At 39.0% G+C, this 14510-nt stretch overlaps 1 protein-coding gene across 1 annotated transcript; it reads left to right on the forward strand.

The window, feature by feature from the left end:
- The first annotated feature begins 1247 nt into the window (after positions 1-1247).
- LOC144056366 (keratin, type II cytoskeletal 8-like) lies at positions 1248-8639 on the forward strand. Its single transcript, XM_077573129.1, has 9 exons — positions 1248-1700; positions 3728-3936; positions 6062-6122; positions 6234-6329; positions 6416-6580; positions 6726-6851; positions 6966-7186; positions 7264-7304; positions 8150-8639. Exons 1-9 carry the CDS (start codon positions 1248-1250, stop codon positions 8398-8400), a joined length of 1623 nt encoding a protein of 540 aa, XP_077429255.1. The 3' UTR covers positions 8401-8639.
- The last annotated feature ends 5871 nt before the right edge of the window (positions 8640-14510 follow it).

Consider the following 14510-nt stretch of genomic DNA (forward strand, 5'->3'; position numbering starts at 1 on the left):
CTGGGAAATAACGCATGCTATACATTATAAAGTTTCATGTCTCAACTTTATTTAATTTTTTCTTGAACTAGACTTGCTTAACGTTTAATTGCGGCTCAATGCCGTCATCCTCTTTGATTTGTAACATGTATGTGAGTCTTTCAGCACATTCCTCACTCGGTGTGTCACTTAGCAGCTTCATACAAACCAAAACGTCAGTCTCCCCTTAATAGACTTGCGATAAGACATTTTGGCCTCTCAGTCCACTCTCTTACTTTTCTAATGGAGAATTTAGAAATTATAACAACAATTTTTTGGGGGATGCAAAAGTACCTCCACTAAAATGCCACACATTTGCATTCCACTGGTTTTACTGTGATCACATTTTGCAAAACTTATTTGTCGAAGGCCACAAAGTCCAAAGACTTTCTACCCAGTGGATGATTGGTATCTTTCCTGGATTTTATGGGTAATTTGAAAGTTATTTAAGACTTAAGGTGGGACAAGAAAAAACATCCCGTGTTTGCTCTCCATGGGCTGATAAAGAAGGAATGTTCATGCTTCCATGTTGTTGATCATACTACCCGTAAAAGTCCACTTAACTCGTCCTTTTACAGTATGTGCTTTTAAAAAAACGATTCATAACAACGCAAGTACAACTAATCAAAGAGTAAAAATATATTTGTCACATTTCTGAGACATACAGTCGCTGACCACAAATGTGCGGAGCATGTCAAACAGGGAGAAGGCAATTTACTTTGCAATATGTCACGTCTATGTGAAGTGAGGTAACATCGAGGCGGTCAGAAATTGATATGCTGCTTCGTTATGCCCAAGGTTTGACTTAGTTTTCTGTGTGTAGATATTTAAGAAGATATTTAAATGTCAAAACTAGTTTTACGGATGTCAAAAAAAAAGTAACCAGAAAAAAGTTAAGGTAATTTAAAATAACAAACAGATGCAATAGCATGGGATATTTCTGGTTTGGTTTTAAAGAAGGACAAACATGAGTTCTTTTGAACATTTTGCTGGCTGTAAACGTGCAACAAAATGTGATTTTTTTCACTGACAACACACCCATTCCCACACCCCATGCCATATTCCTGTGTTCATGACATTGGCCAATCACGAACCTGAACAGACCCTCTCCTGTTCAGATAAATAGCACCAAACCTCAAGGACGGTCTATCTGCCTGACTCTCCTATCTTCACCAGAGTCTCCGAGCCTCCTCTCACCCCACCTCACTGCTACAGAATCCTTTGTGACCATGTCTGCCAGAGCTGTGAAGACCACCACCTTCTCCACCTTGTCCACATCCAAGGGCCCGAGTCAGGGCTTCAGCAGCCGCTCCTTCTCTGGCTACGGTGGTCGAGGTGTGGGTTCCGCCAGGCAGAGCTGCGTTGTCCGCGGCTCCTACGGTGGGGTGGGCAGTAGCGGCGCCGCCGTTGGCGCAGGAGGCTTCAAGGTGGTCGGTGGATATGTTGCTGGGGGGTCAGGTCACAGGGCAGGTGGATTGGAGTTTGGCTATGTGGGCTTCGGTGGAGGCATGGTGGGTGGCATGACCCAAGAAGTGGTGGCCCCCATCACAGAAGTGACGGTGAACAAGAGTCTGCTGGCCCCCTTGAACGTGGAGATTGACCCCACCATCCAGTCGGTCCGCATCCAGGAGAAGGAGCAGATCAAGACCCTCAACAACCGCTTTGCATCTTTCATTGACAAGGTCAGTCAACTTCACTAAGAATCAAGTTTCGTCAGATTTTGTTCTCCAGGGTCCATACTCAATAGGGTTTAAAAAGATTCCATCTAGTTCACGTTTGTTCAGAGGGACGTATTTTACAGATGAGGTAATATATAGAACAAAGTCTGTTTTTTCATTGGCCCTGTCCACGCAGTCCTCTGATGTAAAAAAAAACAAACGCAATGTGAACACCCAATAAGTTTTGGGAAAAAAAAGCTTTATTAAGACATTCTTTTGGCCAATCAGAGTTCAGAAAAATCATAATTAAATATGCACACATTATGTCATAGGAAATCCTATTCTTAAATAAAGTTTAAATATAACCTGAAAATGACCGATGACCAGTCCAGAGTCAACCTTGCCCATGAAGGATAGAAATAAATATAATACATCATAGGTCATGTCACACATTTCAAATGACCCAAGCCAAGAAGCTCTGTCTACACTCACACATGCTGTAGACAAAGTTTTAAAAAGCTTCAGTTTGTCGTTTGTGAGAATGCTGTATATATGTTCATGTGGACATAACCTTAAATTTAGAAAACCAAATGAGCTCAAGTGGAAAGAGATCTAACTTTTTGACTTATAAGGCAATGACTAAAAAGGTTTCTGTGTATGACAGTACTTCTCAAAGATTTGAAATGCATCAATTTGCCTGAGAATTAAAAAATAAAATAAAATCAGAGCTCCACCCACTGTAGTGGATGTGCAGTTGCACACTTTATTCAAGTACGGAAAAAAAAGAAGAAGCATGTTCCCCGGGATCGCGTGCCCCCCACTGGCATCCCACTGTGCCACTCCAAGGGGAGCCTGCCCCACATTTTTAGATGATGCCCTGATGTACGACCACACAGCCTTCTATGTAAATAAGTATTGCTGTGTTATTGATTCCAAAAGTCAAAACAAACCTTATTTATGTAATATATTTTTGCAAAGTTGACAGTGTTGTCAACATTAGAGTGAACATGTAAAAATAGTCCTTCTCAAATAGAGGGGTTGTGGGGGCGGGGGCAATGTGATGTGACCTCATGGAGAGGTGTGTTTTTTGTTGTTGTACTAAAGTGTAATTGCACATCCACTAAAGTAGATGGCAATGACGCTCTAATTGCTAGAAAATGTGCACGGATTATTTTTAGCTCCTCTGCAGAGGTTTACTTACAAGAATTTTAATAAACAAATCATGCTTTTTATAGTTGAGCCGGAAAAAATTGGGGTGTGTGGGGAGGTTGGCGCAACATTTTTATTCTTCCTGCGGGTGGCGTAACAAAAAATAACTGAGAAGCACAGATCTGAGTAAATTTGAACTAATTCATGATATTGGGTCAAATCGATCAAAATTAGCACCCTTCCTCAAACAATGGTTGCAAAATCACACCCAATAAAAATGAAAAATGTGCTTTCAGCCAGTGATTGATCAGCTGTTATCTCAATGTTGGCCCTTGTAAGTCACGCATTGGTTTTGTTGCCTAAAGGGGCCCCGTCAAAAATGTGGGCCAAAAAGTTAACCTGTGAATCAATCACACAAGTTCTTTGCACTGTGAAAAAAAGAAAAGAAAAAAAAGAAGCTCTCTACCCCTTCCTGGACATTGTGGAACGACACATGCATGCTTGTTTTGTTTGCCCAAGACCCCACCCGGGGTGGGGACACAGAATGGACATGGCATTCGTGTGTGTCGCAATTGGGGAAACAACACCACAGAGTGTGCAACAAGCTTCATTGTGACTCCAAGTTGAGTGACTAATAATTGACATGACATTGATGATGTGGTGTCAGAGGAGTCATTTTTCTTTCATGGCGTTCTTTATCCAGCCACACAGTGAAGCTATTCATTTTGTGACTGCTATCTCTTCTACACACATTCTGAAAGACGCCTGTACCACATTCCATACAGTTTATTCATTAGTGTCCATTGTAGTCAAATCTCTCCAGGAATGTATGCATCTTATCTGGTAAAGAATGCCCTCCTCTGGAAATTATTGTGATTAAATCATGTTTTATTATCCTGCAGGTACGCTTCCTGGAACAACAGAACAAAATGCTGGAGACCAAATGGAAACTTTTGCAGGAGCAAACCCCAACATGCTCCAGAATCGATGCCATGTTTGAAGCCTACATCGCCAACCTGCGCAAGCAGCTGGACAACTTGGGCCATGAAAAGGTCAAACTGGAATCTGAACTGCATCACATGTCGGGTCTGGTTGAGGACTTCAAGAGCAAGTGAGTTGATGTTGCTGTTTCATTTCGATATCTCAGAGATAGAAGAGTACTGCTTTACAGATAATACAGTGGAACCTCAATTGTCAAACACACGATGCTGTTTGATTTACAAGCTGTTACTAATATAAAGTAAAACTACTCAACATTTCACGATACATAATGGTAAGGTTACACAGTAAATTCTGTAGAGTAAATTTTACTCTAAACAGAGTCTATTTGGTCCCACTCTAAATGGAGTAAAATTGACACTTGGAAGAGAGTAAAATATTGAGAGTAAATTTTACTCAAAGTAGTTTTAGTGTGTATATGAGAATTTGCCTATATCGCATGAAAAAAATATAAAAGATTTTTCACTCAGAAATTCTAATAACATTTTGCAAGGAGTGATTTGGACTATTTTATTTTATTTTTTCAAGGGTTGAGGAACAAACTCACGACCTTCAGCTTGGGAGACTGCCACTCTACACCTTGAGCTACTCCTACTGTTTTCTTATATCCAAGACGAGGCCAAAATTTTGGTCTCGTCTTTTTTTTTTAACGCTCTTCCAAGTTTACTCTATTTAGAGTGGGACCAAATAGACTCAGTTTACAGTAAAAATGTATTTAGATGTTAGCAGACCTAGTGGCATTTTATAGGTATTGATACAATTCATACATGTCAACCCTAATTTGGTCCCACCTGTATTACAAACCCATAAAATCCTTATTTTCCCATAAAAATCCTTATGTCAGTTTTATCAATACTAAAGCTGTTTCATGCAATAACATTAATCTTACCTTACTTTCTTTCTTATATGAAGACATTGACAGTATCTTGTTCCAAATGACATTTTATTGCACAAAGAAAAAACAGATTTCTAAATATCACAGGGACGGTTGACTTTTTTGTTGATTCACATTTCTCTCGTGCAACTTTGATTTCAAATGTTCTTTGACATCGTAAATGCCAGATGCCGCAACCTTAATGTCCCGTGAACAAAGCGAACATGATGCATAGTCTTCTCCAAGTTTTGACGGACCAATTACCTTAAATAAATCCGTCCATTCCGAACGAAAACGTCCGGTGTATCTTGTTTTTTTGGCCGGCCTGTCCCCCATTTTCTCAACCACTGCGAACGACTCGCAATTTTCGCGCTAACACAAATTTCTTAACTGCGCATGTCAGGAAACTGTTAGAAGTCTCGCGCGATAGACGAGATTTTGTGACTGGTTGTTGTTTAAATCGAGCTTATGCACACGTGTAGCACGTAGCCGACAGTAAATACTAAATAAATTTAAAAAGGGTAAGCAATATATACTAATATTATTATTTTCATGAAAACAGTTAAATCCGTATTCATTTCCAAATACGCCCGTATGCTTTTGCAACACTTAAAAATCCGTAAGAAATACGGACAAACCTTATGGGTTGACATGTATGACAATTAAGTAGGTCAATGTCTGTTTTGAGGCAGAAACGACGTACATCTTGGGGGTGGTGGTGCCATTTGTTCTACATGATGTCAGCATTTACTAGTAAATATTGTACTGAGCAGACAGACAATCCCCTGGGATGTCCTTACATTTTTTGACACATTACATTTCCTTTGTCATCTCTGGTACCCCATTGTGGCAGCATCACACACAAAAAAAATCAAACAAAAAGTGTAACAACTAATGTAATTAATCATTTTCATGCACATAGATTTTATTTTGACACAGACACCTTTTTTTCTTTTCCAGAAAAGCTTGACTTTTAATGTACCATATATTGTTCTGTATGAATAGAAACTGAAAATATAAGTCACTATCTAGACTAGCAGTGTTGATACCAACAGTGGATATGACAAACAGCAGACCTTCCTTCTGTCTTAAAAAAGTTGAACAGTATTTAAAGTACAATGTTGAGCAATTTTATTTACAGGCACGGCGTGGTTCGTTCATGAATCTGGCTCACTAAATATTTACATTGTCAAGAGTCATGTAGCATTTTTTGGGCAGTAATTTAGCAGTCTTTTTATTTTTATTTTTGTATTTTATTTTTATTTTTATTTTATTTTTTATTTTTTTCAAACGATCTGATGTGGCCCTGGTCTATATTGATCTATTTTTAATACTATGTTTGTATATGACTCTATTTTATTAGGTACGAGGATGAGATCAACAAGCGCAATGAATGCGAGAACAACTTTGTCCTCATGAAGAAGGTGTGTTCAGATCTTCTGACCATTTTTGTAACAGTCCCAGAAAATTGTATTATTTATTTGCATGTTTGATGTGTGCAACAATGTTTTCTTTGTGTGTCTGTTGCCACGCAGGACACAGATGCAGCGTATTTGATCAAAGCAGAGTTGGAGGCCAAACTTGATGGACTGTCTGATGAGCTTGACTTCCTGAGGCAGATCTTTGATGCTGTAATGAACTTACTTTCACCAGCACACTAATAATCTGTATATCAATTTCACGTCTGTTTATGTGTCTTTTGGTTGACCCTGTGTAGGAAATCCATGAGCTGCAGAGTCAAATCAAGGACACATCTGTTATCGTGGAGATGGACAACAGCCGTAACCTTGACATGGATGCCATTGTTGCTGAAGTGCGTGCCCAGTATGAAGACATCGCCAATCGAAGCAGAGCTGAGGCTGAATCGTGGTACCAGAACAAGGTAGTGTATTATTTTAACAGGGCAGCCTATGAAATATTTTTCCAGTCACTGATGAATAATTTTCTGCCTTTTCAGAATTATAAGCACCTGTGATAAAGTCAATTTGATGAACCCACACATGCTGTCTTTCTTTGCATCTGTCTAGTTTGCTGAAATGCAGCAATCTGCCGGTAAATGCGACGAAGACCTGAAATTAACCAAGGCAGAGATTGCTGACATGAACCGCAGAATAATGAGGCTCCAGTCTGAAATTGACATGGTCAAAGCACAGGTGATGATTGAATCAGCACCAAATGGTTCATTTTCACAGATATCACTTCATGCGTATGACTGATTGCAGCCACCAAGAACTATTCATTATTCACCGCTTTTCTCCTAATGTCAGATAAAAAATTTGGAGGCTCAGATCGCTGAGGTTGAAGAGCGCGGCGAGCTGGCGGTGAACGATGCCAAACTCCGCATTAGAGAGCTGGAGGAGGCTCTTCAGAGGGCCAAGCAGGACATGGCCTTGCAAGTCCGTCAGTACCAGGAAATGATGAACGTGAAGCTTGCACTGGACATTGAGATCGCCACCTACAGGAAACTTCTTGAGGGAGAGGAGGACAGGTGGGATGATGATGAGTGTAGCCCACTTTCCGTCAAACATGTTGTTTTCTGTAATTAAGGTGTACGTCTTTCTCTAGGTTGGCAACTGGAATCAAGACCAACGTGTCCAAGATATCGTGTATGTATTACAGTCAATTGCAAGACTTTAGCCTTTATTTTCATAGACAGTGCTTCTGTTAGTGGATCATGATTTTCCGCTCGGGGACCGAACCTCCGGCCGCCAATCGGGAGCGCAGAGCGCTACCAGTGAGCTAAAACTCTTGGCCACCATCACAGCTCAGCACCTTATTTGAATGCTGGTGTGAATACGAGTGCAAATGGTTGTTTGTGGATGCCCTATGATTGGGTGGTCACTAGACGGTGAAAGACAGCTGGGATAGGCGACATATTAATGATGATAAGTAGAATAGAAAATGGATCGATGCAAGGCATTAAGTGAAATAAACAAACTAAAATCACATGTCACTTATAGTTGTTCACGTCTGCGTGTCCCCAATAAAAGACAATCTGATATGCACCTTGATATATGTGGTGTAATACAATTCAAGGACGGTTCGACTATAAAGTGGAATGATTCGATTCGGTTCCATTCAGTGAGATTACGATTCCATTCAATTTGGTACGGCTCGGTTCGAGACGGTATGACGCAAAGAGTTTCTTGTCATTATACATAGATATGAATGAACTTTGGATGTATGACGAAACACTGTAAATGTGGCGTTTCCTTCAAAGATATACAGTGTTTTCTAATAAGACAATTCAATACATATCTCGATATATTTTTAACTGTAAGGATTCGATTCAATTTTTTAAATCCAAAACGATTTTTTTATTTAAATCGTTTTTGTTACAGCCCTAACATATAAATAAATAAATACATTTTCTCTGTCTCTCTCTTTATAAATATATATATATTCTGTATATGTTTTTGACATGTTTACATTTTTTGTTTTTAATGCACAGCTCTAAATTACAACGCTTATGGCCTGGAGAGCTCCCGTTCCCCTTCCTATGTCAGCTGCTCATTTGGAACCGTCAAGGTGAGCGGCGATTCTGTGTCTGGCCAGGAGGCTGCGGCAGTAAAGAGCACCACGACAGCCACAACGGCAGAAAATGTGGTGAGCACCAGTGAAGAGAAGAAGGAGGAGGAGCCCGCTGTCACAGAGACCGTTACTGCTCAGGAGCAAGTGGAGGCTTCAGCTGTTACCGAGTGATCTCCTCTTACACACCATTTTAGTTGAATTTGGCAAGAAAAATCACACCATTACTTTTAAGCTCATAAGGAGTCTGCCTTTGCTCTTTCTGTCAAGGAGCCGCGATCAGCAAGTGGGAAACCCATGCATCACTGCCAAGCATAAATCTCAGTCACTGTCAGGCCTTTCATCAAAGCAGTACATGCATTTGGCCACTAGATGAAGTTGTGGTATAGGTTTTCCTGAAGCCAATAAATCAAGCTGCCTTTTACAAGGTTGTGTCTCTTTTGTCAGAGAATGTGGACTTTGTGTTTTTTTGCTTGTGAAGAAAGGTACGCAGGAGCACAGTGACACGTTGAGCTCTCAAACCTTATTGGCACTAAGCATGACGAGTGCAGCTCATTTGAACAGTTTTCTTAAGCCATCCTATTAGCTTAACATGCCTTTCCTTTAGGCTCGAGAGACACAAATGCTAAGTGGACATACCGTACACCAGGGGTTTGCAAACTTCGGTACTCTTAGTCCACTATTGATTAAAAAACAACAGTATTCATGCTCATTTTCGTTTTAGTATTATTTCCTATTAATATCATATTTATATTAATATTTAATTAATTAACTGTTATTTAAATTAGATTATAATGATTTATATACAAATTAATATCGGTTTTAATTAACCAAATTAGGGCAAAAGTGGTAAATTAATGCAACAAAACAAATGTGTACTTAGTTTTTCACTTAGACTATTTTGGCAATTATTTGGGATTAATTTGGGGAAGACCTTGTTTTTTTTCCAGCATAATTTGGAATCAAGATCCCAAAGCATGCTTGACTGTGTCTAGTGTGGAAGAAGACCTCCTCCGTGGCATATAGTCCATAAATAGTGTTGGTATATTGCATTTTTTTTTGCTACTAAATCCGTTATTACAGTTGCAGGGTTCACCAATTCCGGTCCTCGAGGTCCAGATTACTGCAGGATTGAGATGTTTCCGCCTACCAACACACCTGATACTAAAGATCAAGATCGTTATCAGGCATGCTGATGAGCTGATTATATGAATCAGGTGTGCTAGTGGGCGGAAACATTTAAAACCTGCAGTACTCCGGACCTCGAGGACCGGAATTGGTAGACCTTTCAGTACAGTAACTCGAAGAATAGTTGAATGAACTATAATTCTTGATATCTGATTTCAAAACTAGTTATTCATCAATTTGTTGTATAATAGGAGGTGATTAAAAATGTATGTGGTTATGTTTGATGCATGTAAGTTCCGTGTGGAAATGAGAAATGCAGAATCTGGCCGACACAACTTGTGGTTGATATTCTCCCAGACTACAGGAGGCAGTGAAGAGAATCTATGTCATATGAACAACACTTCACGACAACAATAACAATTTGGGGTGAACAGTCTACATACATTTAACTAAATAAAGTACAACACCGAGTTACAGTAGGAAGTAGAAAATACTGTTGTTTACAACAGCTTCTGCTCATCCACAATGTTTTTCCGCTTAGCTTGCAAATAGTTGTAGGTGCAAGGTGCGGAACAGGTGAACGGGAGCTGACTGTAGGAGAAAGATGGGGTACACCTTGGAGTGGTCGCCAGCCTATCACAGGGTAAATGTTGACAAACAATCATTCACACATGGACAATTTGAACTCTTCCATTATCATACCTTGCATGTTTCTGGCAATATGACAGAAAGTCCGAGTATATGAAGGAAACCCACACAATAACATGCAAACTCTATGCAGGAAGGCCTGAGCCAAAATTCAAACCTGACAACTGATTTATTTTTTTTATTTTTCATTTTGTAATAAAAGGACAGTCATCGGAGACTACTAAGGGGGGAAATATGAACCCAAGTTGATAACTGAAAAGAAACAGGTTGGAACATGAATTCTTGGTGGTGGTGACACACCCAAGGCCATCTAACCTCTGAATGAGCAGAAAGTTGCACAAAGCTTTTGTCCTTTATTGTTCTTTAGCACAACTGTGACTGCTGACATATGCACGATAAGCTCAGTACATATTCAGGCTTGATTCGAGGTCAGCGTAGTTTATAATGCGTGCATACATACTGTAAATCAAAAGGCATTCAGTTCAAGATAACGTGAAATAACAGCCGGTAGATATTAAGTTTAAGAACCCTATATGGGATGCAAATGCAGGAGAAACTGTAAGAAGATCTCCACTTGCAAATGATGTAACGTTGCTGTGGATGGGCACTTGGAAAACCGCCTTCTACCCCCTGATCGGACGTCTCCCACCCAGCCCCCAGTTGCGCCGTACATTTCTACACTGGTTCAGGTGCTTAAGTGAAGCTGGAATCATTGCGTGTGGGAATGCAGCAAATATAATCATTAGGCCATCGTTAAACATCCAAATAATTGAGGTTTTGACTTCTGGCAGCAGCAGTGATGCAGAAAAATGTTCCCTGGCAGTTGCAGACACGCTCTCATACTTTCAGCATATTACTGCCACATGTTTTTTTCATGGGCACGGTATGGGGTGACACAACTATCTTTACAATGTGTAATCATCCACTGAAGAATTGCCTGGAATTTTACACTCATGAAATGCAGCTTTCATAGCATTATCTTACGATGGTGGCAGTTTTGCATTGTGTGATGTAATGTGCAAAATACGCCCCCCTTTTGTAGGCCTACTATAGTACAGTGCGACTCCTCAATTGTCGGTACAATCCAGACACCCAAGCCTCGGTGGGAACATTCATTGGTCTTTGCATCATCAAAATGCCTGCAGCTAAATGTTGTTACACTGAACTACACAAGTTGGACTTGTCAGCGTGTTGGCAGCAAAATGCATTTTCCAATTGTTGTATGGTAACAGGGCTGCATAAAAATCTGCCAACGTTGGTTATCTTGTGTCTTTTCACATACTTTTTTCCAAAAAGTTATTGGTTCAGGAAATGGATGGGTGGGTTATTTACAGCACCGGGTGTGCATCTGAGGCTGCCTATCATCAAATCACCAAATTAATAATGACATGAAGTCATTTAGCCTGTCAGATTGAATTGCGTACATGCCGGAGACCCAATGATTAAACAATTTGTCAATTTAAAATATTTCATAAGCCAACATAATTAGTTTGTTTGGTTTAAGATATTTACTATTATTGTTCTCTTGACGTTGGTCTAAATTTCCAAGTTGGCTTTCAGCAGGTATGATTGCATCGACAAAAGGGTGCCAATTTAGTAGAATGTTGCATTGTGGTTGTATGGCAACACATAAGAAAATCGGTTATTGTGTTACTTGTCGCTGTTGGCTATAGTTGCTTGATATTGAAACGAGAGGACCATTGAACTGTTGGTGAAGATCTGGCGACCGTTTGCGACATTGACCAAACCCTGACCAAAAAGAAGAAGAAACAAAATCTACATTTATTCATCGCTACCTTTTCCAACACTCACATATCTTTACCACTCAGATACGGGCTTTAGATCGCTACAGTACATGCGAATGTGTGCTCATGTGTGGTGGCTAACGTGTCAGTCACAAAGATTGGACATTTTATGGCTATTTTTAAATTTTTTATTTTTGTCTTTTTTGCTATAAATTTTTTGTTTGCAATTTTTTTTTAACATTTTATGGTAATTTTCTGCCTTTCTTCTTTTGTTTTTGGACATTTTATTTTATAGTTACTTATTAAATGTTTTCTTTTCTGACTTCTTTTTAACAATTCCAAAGACATTTTATGGGAACTTTTTGCCTTTCTTTTTTTGTTTTTGAACATGTTATGGTTACTTTTACAACATCATCCTTTTTGCCTTTTGTATTTGTAAAATTCACTTCTCTGACATTTTTGGCAATTTCATGGACATTTTATGGTAATTTACGGCCACATTTTATCGTGTTTTTAAAAACTTTTCTATGTCTGACAACTTGGACTCTTGGGGGGAATATTTAAGTATTACTTTTTAATCTAAATAATTGCTTTATTTAAAGAATATTTATCTAAAAAAAATAACAATAAAAAAAACTATAATATATAATAATATAATATATTTTTTTATTTTTTTTTTTTAAAGATCCAAAGGGAGCCACAGGAGAGGGACTAAAGAGTGGCTCCAGAGCTGCAGGTTGCAGACCCCTGCTCTAAAACAAATCTAATCAAGCATAGGCTGGTGCATATGATTGTCTGGCCTTGTTTGAATCAAACCTTCCCAGCTGCACCTCTCACAGACATTTAAAGCATTCAAATCCACCCTTTAGAGCCCTTTTTAAAAAAGTCAAGCAGGTTCAATGAACATCATGAAATATTTCTCACTGACTTTGACTGACAAGTAGTGAAGTTCCCGCAGGGCATCGCAGCAGAACTGCTCCGGGCACCCAAAGCTACAACTTGTGAACTGGACCTGTTTGGTTCCAGTTAAGCATCTAAACTATGATCTGAAAGTAGAGCTGCCCCACCCAAGAGCGATGCATTGTTAAGGTTGGGTGTGAAGCTTTGAATGCTTGCTGCTGTCCAAGAGTTGTTGTGCTGCAGGCCCTGCCATAATGAAGGCAATCAAATCATTAGACCGAAAGATGTGTACTGCAAAGCAGTAAGGTTGCATAAAGAATTAAAAAAAAAAAACATTTATTTTGCATCACTACAAATGTTTGTTTCTTATAAAATGGCTATTGAGAATTTGTTGGGGTTGCAGCTTCATGGCTTCAGTGTCAAATATCTTTGGGACCAGCATTGTGGAAAACGCAGTGTCAACAAATCGTGCATTCGCTTCGTCCACAGCAGCTTAAGCAAAGTCATTTGACACACAGTGATGAAGAGCATGCTACAAAACTTGATCCGTGTGTAAACCACTCAGACAGGAACTTTTAGGTTTTGCACTTTCTGCTTCAATTACCTCCTGGAGATGGGTGGGACCTGTAGCGCATCACCTAACTAAAGTATTTTCTTTCATCATGCTGTAGTAATAGCAAAATAGTTCAGTCATGTAGGGAGGATTCACTCAATTATTGAAATGATCAGAGAAGGCTTGTGAATATGCCTGACTTCCACCTCAGTAAATCAGAAAATAAAAAATGGAAGAATTTAAGGAAAGAAGTAAAGTAAAGAAGTAAAAAATAGTTTACTAAAATTACAAAATAATAATAATAATTATATATATATATATATATATATAATAAAAAGACAAGTTAAGAACAAGATTTTGTAAAAATTACAGAAATGATTTAAAAGACCTTTATCATAGCTATGGTTGTGGCATAGGATTTCAAAGCATTTACACCTTGGGCTAATGTCAGTTCTGCTGGCAGCCTATTCAATTTGCGTGCAGCATAACAGCTAAATGCTGATTCACTATATTTGCTTCGAACTCTGAACTCCACTAATTGACCCAAGTCTGCTGACCTCATGACCTTACTGGCTTTATATTCAATTAGTAGTTCTTTCATGTTTTCAGGACCTATGCCAGTGATTTTTAGACCAGTAGCAGAAATTTAAAACCAAATCTACAATTCCACAAATTCAACTTTTGTACCAAGCAAAATCGCCTGTTATAGACAACCGCATTGCACAGCACTCGTATGCTCTCTCTCACGAACACACACACACACAGTCATTTTTCGACCTCTCCTCTCGTAATTATCGTTTAAATTTTAAACTGTTCAGCTCAAGAGTCAGCAGTCCCATTCAAAATTTCCGCGGGAATTTTTCTAGTTGTATATGGAATTCAGCACTGGAAGGCAGGAAAAAGAAAAAAGAAAGAAAAAAACTCTCAATAATGAATTGTTACTTAAATCTTTGTACAGTAAAATAGGCTTTATGATGACAACAATCTGCAGTTTGGAACTAAGTATTCTAAAATGTTCAAAACTGAAGTTGAACAGATTGTGGCAAATCTAATCAAATGTACCACTAAATTCTAAATAGTCCTCTGCAAAGTGTGGTCAAAAATCTTCATTATTAAATCTTACAAATGACACAAACACTGTATGACTTTCAGCCAATTCCCCTCTAACTATGATACTAGTTTACAGTACAACAGTCAGTGCTGAAGAAACATCAGCAGAGTGCGCTATTGTGTAACTGGACAACTGTTAGCAATCGTGTTACGTTTTTCCAACCAATTGAAAAGGTGTCCGCGTTTGACTGTCCATTGCA

Source organism: Vanacampus margaritifer, chromosome 8 (assembly GCF_051991255.1).
Source record: "Vanacampus margaritifer isolate UIUO_Vmar chromosome 8, RoL_Vmar_1.0, whole genome shotgun sequence".
In the NCBI taxonomy this organism is placed as follows: domain Eukaryota; kingdom Metazoa; phylum Chordata; class Actinopteri; order Syngnathiformes; family Syngnathidae; genus Vanacampus; species Vanacampus margaritifer.

Excerpts from the sequence above, each read along its gene's own strand:
- LOC144056366 (XM_077573129.1), top strand. The coding sequence starts at position 1,248 with ATGTCTGCCAGAGCTGTGAAGACCACCACCTTCTCCACCTTGTCCACA. Across the intron at positions 6,852-6,965 it reads TTGACATGGTCAAAGCACAG|ATAAAAAATTTGGAGGCTCA; the intron begins GTGATGATTGAA and ends TCCTAATGTCAG. Across the intron at positions 7,187-7,263 it reads CTTGAGGGAGAGGAGGACAG|GTTGGCAACTGGAATCAAGA; the intron begins GTGGGATGATGA and ends GTCTTTCTCTAG.